Source organism: Macaca mulatta, chromosome 1, assembly GCF_049350105.2.
Source record: "Macaca mulatta isolate MMU2019108-1 chromosome 1, T2T-MMU8v2.0, whole genome shotgun sequence".
Taxonomy (NCBI): Eukaryota; Metazoa; Chordata; class Mammalia; order Primates; family Cercopithecidae; genus Macaca; species Macaca mulatta.
In genome coordinates, this window is record NC_133406.1 from 107871322 (window position 1) to 107889753 (window position 18432).

General features: G+C 38.9%; 1 protein-coding gene, 1 long non-coding RNA gene and 1 pseudogene across 2 annotated transcripts in view; 1 reads left to right on the forward strand and 2 right to left on the reverse strand.

The window, feature by feature from the left end:
• Window positions 1–840: 840 nt before the first annotated feature.
• Window positions 841–18432, reverse strand: part of IFI16 (interferon gamma inducible protein 16) — a 43127-nt gene continuing 25535 nt past the window's right edge. The window contains 4 exon segments of the mRNA NM_001261661.1: window positions 841–1101; window positions 2202–2393; window positions 4082–4501; window positions 6587–6754. Of these exon segments, the coding sequence (NP_001248590.1) occupies window positions 1021–1101; window positions 2202–2393; window positions 4082–4501; window positions 6587–6754 (861 nt within the window). The 3' untranslated portion in view covers window positions 841–1020.
• LOC144330374 (uncharacterized) lies at window positions 4739–5727 on the reverse strand. The gene is made up of 2 exons (XR_013396473.1): window positions 5591–5727; window positions 4739–4938 (listed from the first exon to the last, which is right to left on the reverse strand). It is a non-coding gene; the product is annotated as an uncharacterized LOC144330374 (long non-coding RNA).
• On the forward strand, window positions 11269–11343 carry LOC144338908 (small nucleolar RNA U3; annotated as a pseudogene).

Sequence of the window (18432 nt, forward strand, 5' to 3'; positions counted from 1 at the left end):
GAAAGTGACTTTGCCTTTCTGTTCCGTGTTTGTCACATATTATAGGGTGAGTAAAGAGGAGAAAACAATCAACCTTCTAGAACTAATATGAAGATTACGTGTCACAAAATAATTGCAAAGTACCAGGTACCAAACATATAATCAATAAATTTAGCTAAATTTTAGTTTTAGATACGTACTTTCTGCTATTCTATTCTGTTCTAAATAAAATTAATTATCTTCAGTGTTTGCGTAATGCAGCTCTTCCTAGGGCAGCTTTCTAATGGATCAGATCACTATAGTGGATTGTGAGAAAAGGAAATATGGTTCGAAAGTGCCTGAAGAGTAGTCGGTGTTTGAGGAAATGCATAAAACCAGATATTTCACATCAGGCAGGCCCAGATATTCCTCTAACACAGACAAGTGCCTTCATGCACATCACCAGAAGGTACCTTATTTGGCAGAAAATTTACCCAATTATGCCCCCCCCAGGAGACCAATTCTGAAAAGGTATCTACTGCTCTGGGCTAAAACAATAACACAGCGCTTGGCAACTGAACCACAAGCTGGATTTCACCCTACCTACCCCTTCAGCCTGGTTTCTTTCAGCAGAACACAGCCTGTTCATTCTTGACCAGGGCTTTACCCTGTAAAGATCACACCCAAAGTATAAATCCAAATATTGCTTGAGGCCTGTGTGCCCCACCCTAATTTGCAGACCACAAACTATTTGCTTTTAAGCAACTCATGGATGGATTAAAAAGACTGCTGGGGAAGAATTCCTTTCAGAAAAAAGATAATGTTTATTTTTTTTTTTTTTCAAATTATAGAAGTTGAAGATGCAACATATGACATTTTATTAAAAAAAAAACCTATAAAGAATTTTAAAAGCACTCCCAATACCCCATTCCATAGGATTAACAGCTGGTATATATGATAATGGTGTGCATATATAGTGTCGTATTTCAACCAGGAATATGTACATTTTTTAAGGCACTTAGACCTATCTCCATAAACATTACCATCAATGACATTCAGATTTTAGAAGAAAAAGCCTGGTGAAGTTTCCATACTTGAATCAGGATTGAATACGTCTTTCTTGTTTTTCCTGGCCTTGATGACCTTGAAGGAGAAAGAGATAAAGACAGACCAGTTGAGATGCTGGTGATCCCACATTTCTCTCTTCAATCACACTGTATCTCCTCCCCATGCACCATATCTCTTCCCCTATTCCTTTCTAAATGATTCTTTTCTCACTCCCATCTGTCTCCTTTAATAAATTCTTGACCTTTGAGTCATGCCTCTCTCTTTAATTGGGACCGTGAAATAAGATATTCACTCCTACTTAGCATGAGTGCAAGTGAAAGAGCAGGAGATGTCAGGGAACAACAGGAGAGAGAAAGGAGCTGGTGCACCCAATGACTAGAGTTGAGGGGAAGGTTTTCATTGGGTAGAAAGGAAGGAAGAGAGTACAAAAGGTATTCCTGGTGCAATTGCTATCAAAGAAGATTTGGAATGTTTGACTGATGTTCCCGAGAACTGAAGCAATCTGAGAGCATGTGTGTGCCTGAATATGTCAGCCTTTGTTTTGAACTGTTTGCCTTCCAATATTAGCCTTTGTTAGTGTTCCAAGAATCCCACATGAATGTGTGTGTCAGTGTGGCAAAAAGCATGAACTTTGTTATGTAGACCCAACTACCTCTGTCAGATGTAAACCAGTGTATGTATCTCACTAAAGGCAGGTACCTTTGTGATCTGATTTGCTCAGATGCATTCTTGGTAATTTAGGGCTGCTGTGAGCTAAGTTGATGACCCTCTATGGTAGACAATATTTCTCCCATTTCACAAATGATGAACTTGAGGTTCCTAGTGTTAAGTCTTTAGTCAACTAGAAAATTACAGAGCCAGCATTTGAAACAAATGTGCCTTAACCAAACGCAAATTCTGATTAAACTATCTCCATGCTGTGGTAAAAGCAACCAATTCTTTCTTATTTAACTTAGGTATCATAGCCTTTGAAAGTCTCTCTAATTTTTTTTATTATGATTACAAGTATCCTTCTTCAAAAACAATGATGGGAAGTTTACACCCAGTAAAGTGCAAGGCTTTGTTCCTTTTCCACTTGCTAAACTCTCCGTGTAATAGTAGCAGTCTAGTTTTCTTAAAGTATAAACAAAACGATTTGCCACTTTGGAAAAATGATGTTCCCATAAAGTTCCAACCTTGATGTGACTATGAATTACAGATCTCAACTCCCCGTTATTGCCACTTTTCGGTGCCAATTCAAAGCAGGTGAGTTTCAGTTTATCTCCTTCCTCACAGTTGATTGTGGTCAGTCGTCCATGCACCACCACTTCCATCTTCCCTGTATTATCTTGTATTTCATAATAAGTGAATTCACCCCTTACATTTTTCTGCAAAAGAAAATTAACACTTATCTTCTGAAACTGGATCAATAATTTTCCAATCTATGAGAAATACAGGGTGTTTCTGGAAACTTTGGTCTTTGATAGAGTAAATAGAGCTGGAGGTCCTGAATGACAGGTACCAAATAGCTTCAGATACTTGGTCTGTGAATCCTGCCTTTTCAATCCTCTCTTGAGCCTCTTTTGTTGAAGTTCGTTATCTGCTGGAGTTTTTCTAGGAAAAAAAATTGATTACTAATTTTTCCTGTTTTAACATCAGCATAGCTGGGATTTTTTAAGGAGCCTGGATACAGAAAAATCTGATTACTTTGGTAGATATCTTTCACATCTGCCCAAGAGCAGATAATAGAGGCTCTTCATGGCTCTTTACAAGTTTGAGAAAGAATGTTGCAAATTCTCATTAAGTAGATTGGCTCTTTGCCAATCTGCCCAGATCTCAAATCTAGATCATCCATCTAGTCACATTATTCTGGTTTGTAGCTCATTACTTCATTCATTAATTCTACAACCACATACATATGTACAGTCATTTAAACAGAGTGTACAGAAAACAGCACAATTAAAAGTAAGCCACCTTAGAAGACATATATAATGGAGTACGAAACAGTACTTCAAACAAGTTAAATCAGCTAAGCATAATATTTACATGATGTGTTGAAACCGAAAGGCACACTGTAAGCCTAAGAATTCACGAAGCTTTTTTTTTTTTTGCATTTTATTGCCCCTATTTATAAATTGAGCAGTTAAGCTATGTGACTCTTCTAGTCTTTTTGCTTTCGTATTTTTCTTATTATTTAATGCAGAAGTCAGTTGCTCAACAATCTCCTGATGAATTAATGAATAGAAGAGGCAAGAACACTTTGAAGTCCAAATGATCAGAATTTTAGCTAACTGTTAGACATAGCTGCATTCTAAAGCAGAGTAGTCTATTTGATTTCTTACTCTGATTGTCACAATCAGGATTCAGGCTTGGGAGAGCAACTCTTTTGTTCACAATTAAATTAAGTTGTCATTGATGCAGATGGAGCAGAACTCAAAGAAACAAAATTCTAAGGATATATGTGTTGATATAAACTGCACTGCCCTGGACAAGGGTGGCTGTGAATAGATCATCACAGCTGATAAAATGCCAAGTTCCCTAGTGACTGTCTTTTGTTTTTTTTTTTCCTGAGACAGTGTCTTGCTCTGTTGCCCAGGTTGGAGTGCAGTGGCATGATCTTGGCTCACTGCAAGCTTTGCCTCCCAGGTTCACACCATTCTCCTGCCTCAGCCTCCCAAGTAGCTGGGACTATAGGCGCCCACCACCACGCCCGGCTAATTTTTTGTATTTTTAGGAGAGACGAGGTTTCACCTTGTTAGCCAGGATGGTCTCGATCTCCCGACCTCGTGATCCCCCCGCCTTGGCCTCCCAAAGTGCTGGGATTACAGGCGTGAGCCACCACGCCCAGCCTAGTGACTGTCTTTCTAAATAACTTGCATGGTGACACCTTAAGAAGAGGAATGTTGAGATATAAAGTACCCCATATCCTGAAATGAACTCTATTCAATTATCTCTAGTGCTGGGAGGGGTGAAGGGGTTGATTTCCTGTGTTGAGTAAGTTGACCAAACTCCAGTTGACAAGACTTTAAAAATTTGGGGTTGCAGGAGAAACTATAAAACAATGGTGTGGGCTTACCTTATGTACCTCAAACACCCCATTCACAAAACTTCCTTTAGCTTGTGAGCAAAGATAACTGATTTTAGGAGTTGTGTTGGCACTTCTAATCAATCCTTGTGGGATCTCCATTTTTCGGTCGGCATTCACATCAACCACAACTGTTAAAGGATATACCTCCAGGAACCCACTGCGGCAAACATAATTTGAGATGGCAATGATCTTCTTTGGGGTGAACTTCTCCTTTAGGTCAATATTAAAAACCTTCACTCGGAAGACTTCATTCTCAGTTGCCACTGTGGCATGAAACATTTTCTTCTGCTCTATGGGCTCATACACAAATGATTCTGTTGCGTTCAGCACCATCACTTCTTTGAGGTCACTCTGGACACCGTCTAATGTGGAAACTTCTTCGGGTCCAGTCTTCAGTCTTGGTGTCAACTTAGAATGTAGAGACCAAAACACAGGCACAATTAAAACAGGAAATACAGGGTCACTCTCTAGTGAGAGTCATCCCAGTCTCAGTGTTGGTCATCAAGTATCACCTTAACTGGGTGAAGTAGGGAAAACTAGACAGAGATCACTGAGATAGTATAATTTAGGTAACGGAAGAAATTAAAAAGATTTAAGGAGTGATTTTATCATCGTCATTGTTTTATGAGAGTGGAAGGAAGAATATTTCTTTTTTGATGAGAATTAACCCATAAAGAAAAGGCATATCCCCTATCAAGAGGTATGGGGAAGCAGAGGGTAAAGGCAAAGCTGCCATGAAGTGACTCCCAAAAGAGATGAAATTTTAAAAGAATCTCAATTTTACTCCTTTCTACCCAGGTTAGGTCACATTGAGCACTGCTGGTCCGTGGAGGCAGCTGTCCTGCCTCCATGTTCTGGTCGCTAGGTCTCCCTTGATCCCTTCTTGCCTCAATACTTCCTCTTCCAGATCAGCAGCCCCTGCAATTCAAAGTGCTCTCCTACAACTCAGAAATAGTGCAGACCACTGTGGAGAGAGGAGGTTAAAGAAAAGTCCCCTCCTGCCTAATATGACAGCAACAAAAAAATAAAAATAAACATAGAGAAAAAAATCACTATTAATAGCACTCAGAGTAAGGAATAGTCTCAATCACAAACCTTAGATTTCATGAGATTTCAGTTGGAACTCATTCTAGTAGATAGGGGCATTTTAAAGACCCAAATCACAAAGCCCTTTCCAATGAAGCAGCACTGTGTTGCAAAAACATCATTGAGGCAGCCACTGGAAGACTCCATGAACTTCCCTAATCTGAAGGGGCCCAGGTTAGAGGCTGTCCAATCTGAATAATGGCAGGAACTAAAAAGAGTCATGGACTTGGAAAATTAGGCAGGAGGGGACTTTTCTTTAACCTCCTGTCTCCACAGTGGCCTGCACGATTTCTGAGTTGTAGAAGAGGACTTTGAATTGCAGGGTAGGCTGTTGATCTGGAAGATGAAGTATGGAGGCAAGAAGGGATCAAGGGAGTCTTAGAGACCAGAACATGGAGGCAGGATGGCTGCCTCCACAGATCAGCAGTGTGACCTGACCCGGAAGATTATATAGGCCACCTGTGAGTGATGGCTTTAACTCTCTGATGGATTTAACTCTAATGAACTCATCAGTGTGGCAAATTTTCCATAGCATTAGGAAACCCATTCCCAATGAAGTTAATCAGTATCAAATCACCTCACAATAGCCATGACATCAGTACCCTGACACAAGGTGCACAGGACGTAAGGAAATAATTATAAAGCTACTATGAGGACAATGAAAGATCTGAGAGGCATGCGATCTTATACTGTTCGTTGTAAATACACAGAATACTGGAAACAACATAAAGCCAAATAATGTAGGATCATTTGATAATGTATGGAATAACTGCAATTTTTCTGGTGCAATAAAATAATTTAAATCTATATTGTATGACTGAATGGCAGTTCAAGATATATTAATAAAAAAATGGGTTATGGAAAAATATATGAGTGATTTACTCTGACAGAAAATAAGACTCTTTGTATATACATAATGAAAAGTATAAAATCAGAAAGACCATGTACTGAAATGTGGCATTAGTTAGAGATTTCTGATAGTTAAAGGTTAATTATTTTTGCTTACGTATCTTTTTTTCCTAAATTTTTAAAGATATTGTTTGAGTTATAATAAATGAAAGGGAAAAAATCAGTGATAGTGTTATGGTTGGCTCTGTTTCTTCCCACCTTATTCTACCTTAAGGTATGATTTTCATGTTGTATTGAGGGAAAAACAGAAATGTAAGCCAAAAGAAAAATGAAATTAAACAAACATCTAATTATACCTGCTATGGAATAGAGATGATAATAATAGAATTTTAATTTTGGATAGGACCTCAAAATACACACTTGATAAATAAATGACTGATTTGGTTAAATAAAGCATTGTATGTAGTAGGGGATTGGTGAGAAGTACTTTCAAGGTTGTGTTAATCCTTGTCATTATATTGTAGCAAGGGGAACATATTGGGAAGAGGGAACTCGTACCATGGTTAAGCAACTGCTGCTTGGTATTGATGGAAGCATCTGAGGAGTGTGGAGATGGCTGTCAGCTGTGCCAATGCTGGTCATGAATGGTCCTGGAAAATGACTCTTTTCCTTCAGTATCTGCATCCTCATGAGGTCATTCATTTTGGTGATTGTGTCTTCACTTTTCTAAAGGAAAATAGATGCTTGTTCTTTTTTTCTAGTTAATGTTTTTCAAGATCAAATGAAACACATCTTTTCCTTTTTTCTTTTTTAAATAGGATGTTCACTTTGCCAGTTTCTCTTTTTTTCCCTGAGTTCGAGGAGGAGTAATAGCACATATTCAGACATTTCTATCACTCAGCCTTCTCTCATCCCAATCAGAATTAAAAACTCAGATAACTGAAATTGCATTGTTTGGGGATGGAATCCTCAGTCTTCATGTCCTGTAAAACTGGACTAAGTTATTTGGTCAGGTACAACTCTTAGGGCTATTTTGGGGGCAGCATGACTTACAATAAAGTTGGCTACATTTATGGACATTTATTAACTAGGCCTTTCTCATCAATTAGATACACAAACCAGTCTCTCTCAAGTGCTCTTCAGCATACAAGAAAACCAGATCTCTATCTTTAGGGAGCTCTGATCATAGCCATAACAAGAAGATTCTCTGAAATTCACAATTCCTCAGGCAAGGTTCTATGATCTCTACAGTGTGGGTCAGGCAATCAGAATCTTTCAGGGTTTTTAGCTGCATTCAGGACAATTTAATATTCCACCTAAAGCATTCCCATTAGCTACATTTTTATACATTTTTCAAATAAGATTGGGGAATATCTCTAAAATCACATACTTTGACTACCTTTAATTAAACTAATGGAAGTCCAAAAAAATATTCATCCTATTTGGCCAATTTGGCACACTTTTTTTTTAAGCAGTTTTGCCATTCAGTAACCTAACTTTTTAAGTGGCAATTGTTGATAGAGAGGTACACAAAAGAACTGCTTGTAGTGAGCTCACACGGAGAACAGCTTCTTGATTAGAACGGTCTCTGACCACCACTGAGCACCTGGACTCTGGAAATAAACCCCAAACAAAACACTGTATATTCAAAATTGATTAAAAATAAATTGCAGACATTTTAACATTTGCACACCTACTGTGGATTCAATCTATGCTCATTAAATGTTCACATGTTAAATGTTAACATTTTAAGTTCAATAAGGCTGCATTTGAATCCTGACTAATACTATCTGTATGACCCTGAGGAAGATTTCTTTGCACCTCAGTTTTCTCACATGTGAAATGGGACTAGCCATAGCATTTGTGTATGATGTTATAAACAATAAATTAGGTAAAGTGTGCAAAGAATGGGCTTTAGAGTCCAGAGCTCAGTAAATGCTCAATAAGTAAGTCTTTGTTGCTATTATTTTTCCACGATCTATTAGGGGTTTGCATGTTTGCTCTGATGAGCAGCTATTTCATGTTTTATGATGCCTTTGTTGAAGGAAACCTTGTATGGAGGTAATATAGGAAGCATAATATGAGAGAAGCCCCTCTATTCAGATCTGCCATGTGTAGCAATGTAATTTTATTGACAAGATTGTCTTGAGATATTATCTTTTAAAAATAAATGAAATCTTAAACTGTCACCATGATAGCCCGGCTTGGATGATGAAATTATAATCTTTGTTTGAATAATATTTTAAAAGTGCAAACATTTGTTTTCCCTCAGAGTAAATCCTCCTCCACCCTACCCTGTTCGTGAATTATGCCCTTCTGTGCTGTTCACTTCAGGATACCTAACAGCATAAATCAAAGATAATAATCTATTTCTGGCTTTGAATTAAAAAGTCAAAAGGAACTCTATTATAGAAAAACTACTTGGGAGAAGCTGCGATGTATAAGAGCAAGGATTTCCGGGTTACATAGGGAATCACAGACTGACTGGTCAGACACCGTTTTTGCGGGCCTCCTGTGAAGATGGCTGGATCCCAGAGAAGAAATGACTACATGGTGTTTAGGTGGATGAGTCTGCCTCGGATCCTGTGCTTTCAGAGAGGCAGAATGATTCCTATGCAAGTAGAAATGACTGTGCTGCCTATTTAGGCAGGCAAGGTCTTAGAAAGTTCCAAGCCAGTATGCATGGACAGAGTAGTTGTCTTATGATGTCCATGTACGTCATTGCAGTAACAGACAGTGGGCTTTCATGACTACACATGGGCTCTACCTGTGGCCTTGATGGCAAGTCCCAAGATGGCAACAGTTACAAGCAGCTAGCTCTGCCCACAAAGAACCAGGAAAGACTATATAAGGGGAAATATGAATTCTTGAAATTAATAACTAAAAAAAAAACTGTATAAAAATTGAGAAAACCTGCATGGAGAAAGCCTGTCCTCAACTGATGTGTGTGGAGTGGTGCTGAGGTCTGCAACCTGGGCCAGGGGCAGCTTGGGGCTTGGGCGAGAAACGATATTAGAGAATAGTAATGTAAATCTTAGAGTTTCCTATCCCTCAAGTTGCTGTGGGTCAGTGTTTCCCTGCCCATTCCTTCCCTGCCCATTCGCCTTGGGTATAGGCCCCATAGCGCTGGATTGTAGGTAATACAGGGGGTGATATCAGGGCAGAACAAAAGACAAGCTGGGATAAGAGTTGATACACACAAGTGTAAACTCCCTCTCCCACCCGTGTTGTCTTCCCCTAGGAAAGGGTACCTATAACCTACATTTATTGCTGAGTAGGGAAGGAAGTCATAGGTTTATTATAGCTATGATAAATGCTATAAAGAAACAGAAAGGTACGTATGAAGGCATACAGTGAGAAAATAAGATCTATTCTGGGAGGAGGGTATTAGTGAGAACTCACTCAAGGAATAGATTTGACTGGTACCTTGTGGTTGAAGATATTTGGGGAGAGAACTGAGATGGAAAAATCTGACATCAAAGGAAGTATCAAAACCCTTGCTGTGGTTAAAAGCATGGATACTGAAACTAAACTCTGATATATGGTAAGACAGCAAAAGAGAAAGGATTGAAAAGAAACTGGAATGTAGAGGAGGAACACATTGGTATAGTAATGCTGGGGGAATTATTACTCAGAAAAAATAGCAATTATTCCTATTCATATTTCAAACCATTTTGTGTTGTTTATTTTAAGGGAGACATGGCAGAAGATATCAAATATAAAAAGTTATGCTTCTGGTTTCTAATCAAAACCAGGAATAATCCGTATCACACACAAAATTTGTGAGAGAACCTATTATCAGTAAGAATAAAGATTTCCTGCAGAGCTACTGGATCATGTAGCAAGTGGTCAGACAGGTTTTGCCTCCTATGGGGCTGGCTGGACACCAGAGGAAAATGGCTGTATTGGAGGTAGAAGACATATGATCCTGGCTGAGATTCCTAAGCTAAGGGAGGTTTAGGTGCAGCAGAATAACTCCTATGGCTACAGGAATGGACACATTGCTTATTTTAGAAGGGTTGGACCTAAGAAAACATCACGTGTCCCTTTTAAGCCAGTAGGTATGAGAAATCAGAATTTTCCAGGGATATTCACTTATGTCTTTGAAGTAGAAGATAAAAAAAAAAAAAAAAAAAAAAAGGGTTTGAACTATTAACAAGTAGGTATGGGCTCCATATATGATTTTTTCAAAATCTCCCTTTTTATAGGCTCTTCCCTCTGCTAATGTCTCTGTATAGTATACTGACATTTAGTTTCCTCAGCCCACATTTCAGCACACACAGGACCAGGATTATGGTCTGCAGTCCGAAATGGTCAAGACTCAGATGACTGAAGTTTCTTTCACTGGTCTTAGATTCTTGGATCTATCTGTGTTGTATGCTGATGTGAGACCGCTTAGTTAAAGCACACCTCTTAGCGTCATTTTTTGGTAGATAATCCTCCCTGGTGATGAGGGGAGCATGATTCAGAGGAAAATCAACCAAACTGAGGAGTATTTATAGGTAAACCTGTCTCATCAAATGAGTACACATGCAGGTAGCAGCTATCTGCTCTTCAGGCTCTAATACACCAACCTCTCCATCATTTTGTTCAGCAAAGTGATCTTTGCTGCAAGGATTCTCTCGAAGCTACAGTTCCAGAGGCAGGATTATGTTGCCCTTGCTGTCTACATGAGGCAAACTGAAATCGTCAAGATTCTTAATCAAAATCAGAGGGGTTCCAGGTTCTCTGGAGAACTCCCAGTAGCTTGTTTCTTGTACTTTGTTCAAGTGAGGACAGAGTGTTGCAAAATCATATACTTTGACTACCATTAATTATAATAGTGAAAACCCATTTCTAACCATTTACATGTGATGTCCATTTGTCATTGTTTTTCTCACTTCTGGCTTTCACTAATATAATTCTATTGCACCATTTGCTGAAAAAATGGTAGGTGAGAGGGCTGCAGGAGCCTGCTGCAGTGCTGTGGCTCTCTGATGAGAACAGCCTCTAACCACTCTCGTGCATCTCCTCCATCACTGAAAGACTGCAGGGTTCAGACTATTAAACAAACCCAAGCCTGACATGGTCTATTCTGAAATGTTAGTGTACACATACATATAAACATACTAGAGACAATTTTAAATCTCTCTCACATTGGAAGAAACATTATTCCAAAACTATGAATGCTAGTGTTCTCATATATGAATTGAGACTAACAATATCATATTTATGGTGTTGTAATGAAGAATAAGTTACATAAGACTATACTTTCAGGGATCATTTCTATAGTTTGTGACTAGAGAAGTTTCTCTGAACGTGTAGAGCACCGACGTATGTTTATTGCAGCACTATTCACAATAGCAAAGACTTGGAATCAACCCAAATGTCCATCAGTGACAGATTGGATTAAGAAAATGTGGCACATATACACCATGGAATACTATGCAGCCATCAAAAAGGATGAGTTTGCGTCCTTTGTAGGGACATGGATGCAGCTGGAAACCATCATTCTTAGCAAACTATCACAAGAACAGAAAACCAAACACCGCATGTTCTCACTCATAGGTGGGAACTGAACAATGAGATCACTTGGACTCAGGAAGGGGAACATCACACACAGGGGCCTATCATGGGGAGGGGGGAGGGGGGAGGGATTGCATTGGGAGTTATACCTGATGTAAATGATGAGTTGATGGGTGCAGCACAGCAACATGGCACAAGTATACATATGTAACAAACCTGCACGTTATGCACATGTACCCTACAACTTAAAGTATAATAATAATAAATAAATTTTTTTTAAAAAAAGAATAAGTTACATAATATACATAGCTAATAAGCTTAGAGCCTAGACCCTAGTAAATGCCCAATAAGCAAAAATATAATTATTGTCATTGTTAATAATGGCCTGTGCAGTATTTGAATTTCTGCCTGATGCACACATTTTCCATGCTTTATGTTGACTCTGTTGATGGATACCCCAGATCAAGGTAAGATGAAAATCATTTTATTAAAAATGTTTCTCTATTTAAGTATGCCACATGTAGTAATGGAATCTTACTGAAAGGAGTACATTTCTAAATTTAGAACATAAAATTTTTTGTTCAGCATTTAAAACTACATACTTAGTAGCATGAGTAGCTATGAAAACACTCAAACAATTTAAGAAAGAAAAGATTACCAACATGCTTCTCTCTGAACGCATCCTCCACCAGCTTTAGCTCCCAGAGGTAAGGGCAGTCCTGAATCATGATGAATAGCTCTAAAAATAGCTTTTACCACACAAGGCATTTATTCTCAAGCAATATGGTATTTAGTTTTATTAGTTTCAGAGTTTACAAAAATGTTATTATATTATTTAAAATTTACTGTGACTTGCTTTTTCCAATTATTATTTGCCTCATATGCATCTGTGATGCATGCATCTGCAGCTTGTTTAATTTCAATTCAGCATCATGTTCTCTAATTTACTCATTCTCTTGACGTAGGTTATGGGTTCTTCCAAGGTTTTTCCAGTTCACGTGATGCTGCTGTGACTATCTGTATACGTTTTATTCATTCATATGCCCAGTTGGATTTGCAGCATTGGCAAGTATGCATGTTTTCAGGTTTAAGATAGCACCAAATTGGTTTTCAAAATGCTTGTACCAATTTGTACCTCTTCAGCAATGGTTTCCATTGCATTATACAATGCAAATATGCCTTTGAGGAGGCACAAATGATAATAGTAAGCTAGTGATTTGGCTAAGAAATGGCTGGATGGGGTTTACATAATTCTCTGTGAAGTCTGAGGATGGCTCACTCCTGGAGGTTTCCTGAAGCCAGAAGTTTGCAGATGCAGTCTCAAGTCTTGAGAAGACTTTATTCTATTGAAGTCATCAATTGGGGTGATTCTGGCCTCCATGTTCTCAGGAAAAGATTGAGTTTTTTCTGTCTTGTGGTTTTCAGAATGAGATAGAACCTGGCCAGGCACAGTGGCTCACACCTGTAATCCCAACACTTTGTGAGGCCGAGGCGGGAGGATCGCCTGAGGTGAGGAGTTCAAGGCTAGCCTGGCCAACATGGTGAAGCCCCGCCTCTACTAAAAACACAATAATTAGTCAGGCATGGTGGTGCACACCTGTAGTCCCAGCTACTTGGGAGGCTGAGGCAGGAGAATCACCTGAACCCGGGAGGCACAGTTTGCAGTGAGCCGAGATTATGCCACTGCACTCCATCCTGGGTGATAGTGAGACTCTACCTCAAACAAACAAACAAAAACCTAATATATCCATGTCTACATCTATATATGTTTGGTTTTCTTATTTTTCTTTTTATTCTGTTCTCGCTGTCATCTGTCTGGTACTTTCTATGGAAGAAGAGTGTAAATTTAGATATCCTAACTCCTTCAACTGTACACTCACAAACCAGTATTATAGCCTTCATCCTGTTGGTTGAAATTTTATTGGTGTGTGATTGGGTCCTGGCTTTATTTCTGCTGAAAACCCATCTAGGCCAACTTGGTTAAGCCGGTCCATTGAGGTTATTTTTGCTAAATAACCCTCCCAGTTTATAAGGGCAGCAAATTTCAGAACAACATTAACCAAAGTGATAGAAGCTATTCTTATCAAGCAAATACACAAATTGACTTCTGTAATTTGCACTTCAGGTTCCAGGAAATGCATGTGTTGGTTGTTTGGGCACACTGATCCTCCCTTTGCTGGAAGCATTCCCTGAAAGCACAGTTCCAGGGGCGGGATTCTGTTGGTCCTGTGGTGTGCATCAGATATTCAGAATCCTTCAGGATTCCCGACAGTAATCAAGATAATTCCAGATTCCACTAGGGCATTCCCAGCACCTGTCTTTTTACATCTTGTTAAAGTAAGGATAGAGGGTGTCAGGAAAATCATGTGTGACTTCCTCTAATGTCACTAATGAAAGACTTTTAAGAACATTTAAGGCCGGGCGCGGTGGCTCAAGCCTGTAATCCCAGCACTTTGGGAGGCCGAGACGGGCGGATCACGAGGTCAGGAGATCGATACCATCCTGGCGAACACGGTGAAACCCTGTCTCTACTAAAAAATACAAAAAACTAGCCGGGCGAGTGGCGGGCGCCTGTAGTCCCAGCTACTCGGGAGGCTGAGGCAGGAGAATGGCGTAAACCCGGGAGGCGGAGCTTGCAGTGAGCTGAGATCCGGCCACTGCACTCCAGCCTGGGCGACAGAGCGAGACTCCGTCTCAAAAAAAAAAAAAAAAAAGAACATTTAAGCTGCGTGCAGTGGCTTACCCATGTAACCCCAGCAACTCAGGAGGCTGAGGCAGGAGGATCACTTGAGGCCAAGAGGTGAAGATAAGCCTAGGCAATATAGTGAGGCCTCATCTCTACAAAACATTTTTAAAAGTTAGCCAGGCCTGGTAGCGTGCACCTTTAGTCCCAGCTACTTGAGAGGCTGAGGCAGGAGGATCCCTTGAGCCCAGGTGTTTGAGGTTGCAGTGAGCTTTGATTGAGTCACTGCACTCCAGCCTAGGCAACAGAGTGAGACCCATCTCCAATATATAGAGACTCATCTATAAAATATATTTCTCTGATCCTTAAATAGATTGAAAAAGGGGCTATAAAACCTGCTTGTTCATTACAGCTTCAAACACCCAACCCTATAGGCCCCTTATGCACCTTATTCTGGCTTGTAGCATCTGGATTATGAAAACAAATGCAAAATTCAGCACTACATATATGAATATTTGTGGATATGTGGCTGAAATTTTAATATATACGGTCCTATACTGGAAGAAATATATTTGCATAATTACCAAAGTTTTTTAGTTGACTAAAGCTGGATATGAATCCTTACTCTAACACTGTTTTTATTAGCCTGAATGGTATTTTTAACCTCTTGATATCTCATGATTGTCATATGTGAAATGAGATAAAAATTGTATCTTTATGGAGATACAATGACGAATATATGACATAATTTTGTAACGAACACAGACCAGCATCTAATAAACGCTCAATAAGCAGAAAAATATTTTCATTGTTATTTTATGTTCTGTGCAGGATTTTTTTTTTTTTTAATGTCTGCCCTGTTTAAAGATATTTAATGCTTTATGTTGACCCAGTTATAGGGAGCTCCTGATTGAGGAAGTATAGGAGGATTACCAAAAAAGCCTCTTTATTCCCTTGTACAATGTGGCAGCTTAATATCATTGATAAAACTGTCTTGAGTAATTTTCTTTTCAAAATAAGTTGAAACAAATATTCTCATTATTTCAGCAGAATTTGCATGCCTAAAATCATAGATTTGGTTGAGTAATATTTTAATACAGTAGCTGATTGTTTGTCTCATAGTAATTAATCCCTGCTACCATACCCGATCACGATTCAGGCCATTATGTGATCTGTGCTTCAGAGGAGTCATGACTAAAGGTCATGCTTCTGTCTTCTTCACGTTTTGAATCCAAAAGCACAATGAACCCATATCATACACAAAATCTTTGGGAGAAGCCATGATGAGTAAGGACAACGCTTTCCTGCTCAGCTGGTCAATCTTAGAGTGAGTGGTGAGACAACCTGTGGGCTGGTCACCAAAGCAGAAGTAATGCATTGTGTTATTAAGCATTGGTGGCCATGGAGACATGTGCTTCTTTCTAGAATCCCTGTCCTAGAGTCTTTAGGCACAGCATAATGATTCCTATGGCTGCAGAAATTGCTATATCACATATTTAGGCAATTGGGAACTTTCTTTCAAGTCATTATGCGTCAGAAAACTGACTGTCCTGAGATGTCCAATTTTGTCCTTAAAATAGCAGAGAAGATCAGAGCGGATAATGACTTTACTAGGCACAGCCTCTATCTATCCACCTGAAGCAAGATGGCAAACAGGCATGATAGGTAGCACTATACGACATATAAAACTCTTAGAAAGTATATAGGGAAATATAAATTTTGGAATTTACCAGTCAGGACAATAACAACAACAAAACAACATGAAAAATTGAGAACTCTGTACATGGGAGACCTGTCTTCAACTGGTACACAGGGACGAGTCATTAGAAAACAGTGTGGTCACAGTGCATTTGGCACCTAGATGAGACACTAGCTTGGAAAATTGTCATCTAATTTTTCTTTTGACTTCCACTGAAGATACAGCATCTGATTATTGGGTGCAGATGAACACAGGGGTCTTAACACGGCAATGTAAAACATAGGATGATACAGAGACTTACAGCATGTAATTTTTCCTTAGGAGCCTTGCAGAAACTAGATTATGAAAACAAATGCAAACAAAAACAATGTCTAATTTTAAATATATGTAAATATATGAGACAGTTCAACATCTATATTCTGACTTTGGAAGCAATATGTGATCATCAAATGCTGAAGCTTTAGAGTTCATTAAGGCTGGATTTGAATCTTGGCTGTAACACTAAAAATAATTATTATCTTGAGTAAAGTTTTGACCTCTAAGATCCTTGGTGTTAAGAAATGTGAAATGTGACTAACAATAACATCACCTGGGTGATGTAAGGAAGAATGGATAAGAAAAAGTACATAAAGTGCACATAATTTACATTTAGCACACTCACTGCCTGTGAATTTTGGGGAATATTTTAAAACTCTATCTTGGTTGTCTCTTATGCAAAATGAGAGCTGAGAATAGCATCAATCATGACTGTTATGAGGAAAGAATGTAATAATATACATAAAGAACACAGGTTTTAAAACCAGCACCTAGTAAGTGCTTAAAAAGTAGAAATACACTTTCTGTTACTGTTATTACCCTGTCTCTGCAGGGATTTGTATGTGTGCTCTGATTAACCGCTGTCTCATATTCTGTTTACCTTGTTGACAGAAACCTTAGATCGAATTGGTATGGGAAGCTTTTTATTAAAGGAACTTCTCTATTCATTTCTGCCACTTATTGGCAAGAACACCTTGGAGTATTATCTTCTCAGATTCATTTCAGTTAAACAGTCCCGTAACAAGAGTAGAATTAGATGAGAAAAATATAATCTTTGGTTGAATAATATTTTAAATCACTATGTAATTTTTTTCTCAGAGTAATTATCTCCCCTCCCATCCCTGCTCCTGATTCATGTCAATTTGTGCTTCTTGCTTTAGGTATACAGAGCAGAAAAAAATCAATGATAAGAATAGGCTGCTAGTTTTAAATCTCAATGAATATAGAACATATACCATAGAGAAAATCTGAGGAAACCCGATGATCAGTGGAACAAGACTATGCTCATCTGGGGAGTCACCAAGAAAGTAGTTAGACACTGTATTTACAAGCGATAGCTGGACACCCAAGAATAAATGGCTGCCATGAAGGCATACGATCCTCCTGGGATTCCTGTGCTCCAGGGAAGTTCACATACAGCACAATCATTTGTACAGCTGTAGTAAGGATTGTGATTCATATTTTAGCAGATGGGACTTAGAAATTCTCACATAATCCTTTCAAAGAAATATGAGTGATAAAAGCATAGTTGTTTGGAGATGCCACTTAAGTCATTGAAAAGGCACAAATAAAATGGATCTTAGGTTGCAATGACTGAGCAAGGGCTCGTTCCATAGCCACCTGTGCCCAGATGGCAAAAAGGCGCAGGTTCTGTTCTTCAAACACCTGCATAAACTATGGAGGGAAATACAGCTTTTTGAAGCTAACTAAAAATTACAACAATGAAAACAAACAAACAAAAAAAATCAAAATAGAGAATCCTTAAATATAGGAAGCTTCTCTTCCAAGATGTGTGCATGGTGGCTGCAGGTATCTGCCGCTGGGTCAGAATGCAGCTTGGGGCTTGGGTGAGAAACAACTGTAAAAAATAATGATTTAATTCCTTTTGCTTTTCCTCCAAGTTTCCTGCCCCTTCACCACAGGTACAGGCTTCTGAACCCTCAGTGCAGGTGACTACAAGGGTCATATCACTGCTGAGCAAAAGGTAATCTGGAATAAGAATTGATGTACATAGCATGAACTGACTTTTTCCCCTCTTGTATTGTATTCCTCTGGGGTAGATGCTACCTACCATCTGAGCTTATGGCATAGAAAAGGAGAAAATCACTCCCACATTCCAATTGTTTAAATGCTATTAGGAAAAGTAAAGGGAGCTAGGAAAGCTCATAAATGGAGAACCAGAGAGAACCAAAAATGGGAGGATCTCATCTAATCTGAAATGTGGGTGCCAGTGAGGACTTGCTCTAGGAAGGGATTTAGGCTAGGGCCTGTGGAGAGCTGAGTTAAGAGAAGAGACTGGAGAAAATGATCCCAGCAAAAGAAGCAATCTATATGTCAAAGCTTCTGATTTGGAAAAGACCATGGATAGTTTAAAATAAAACCTGGAATGTGGTCATGAACGAAGTGAAAGGATGAAAGGTAACTGGAATAAAGATAATGAACATATTCTTGTATTCATCTTCCTCCATTTGGCTACTTCCC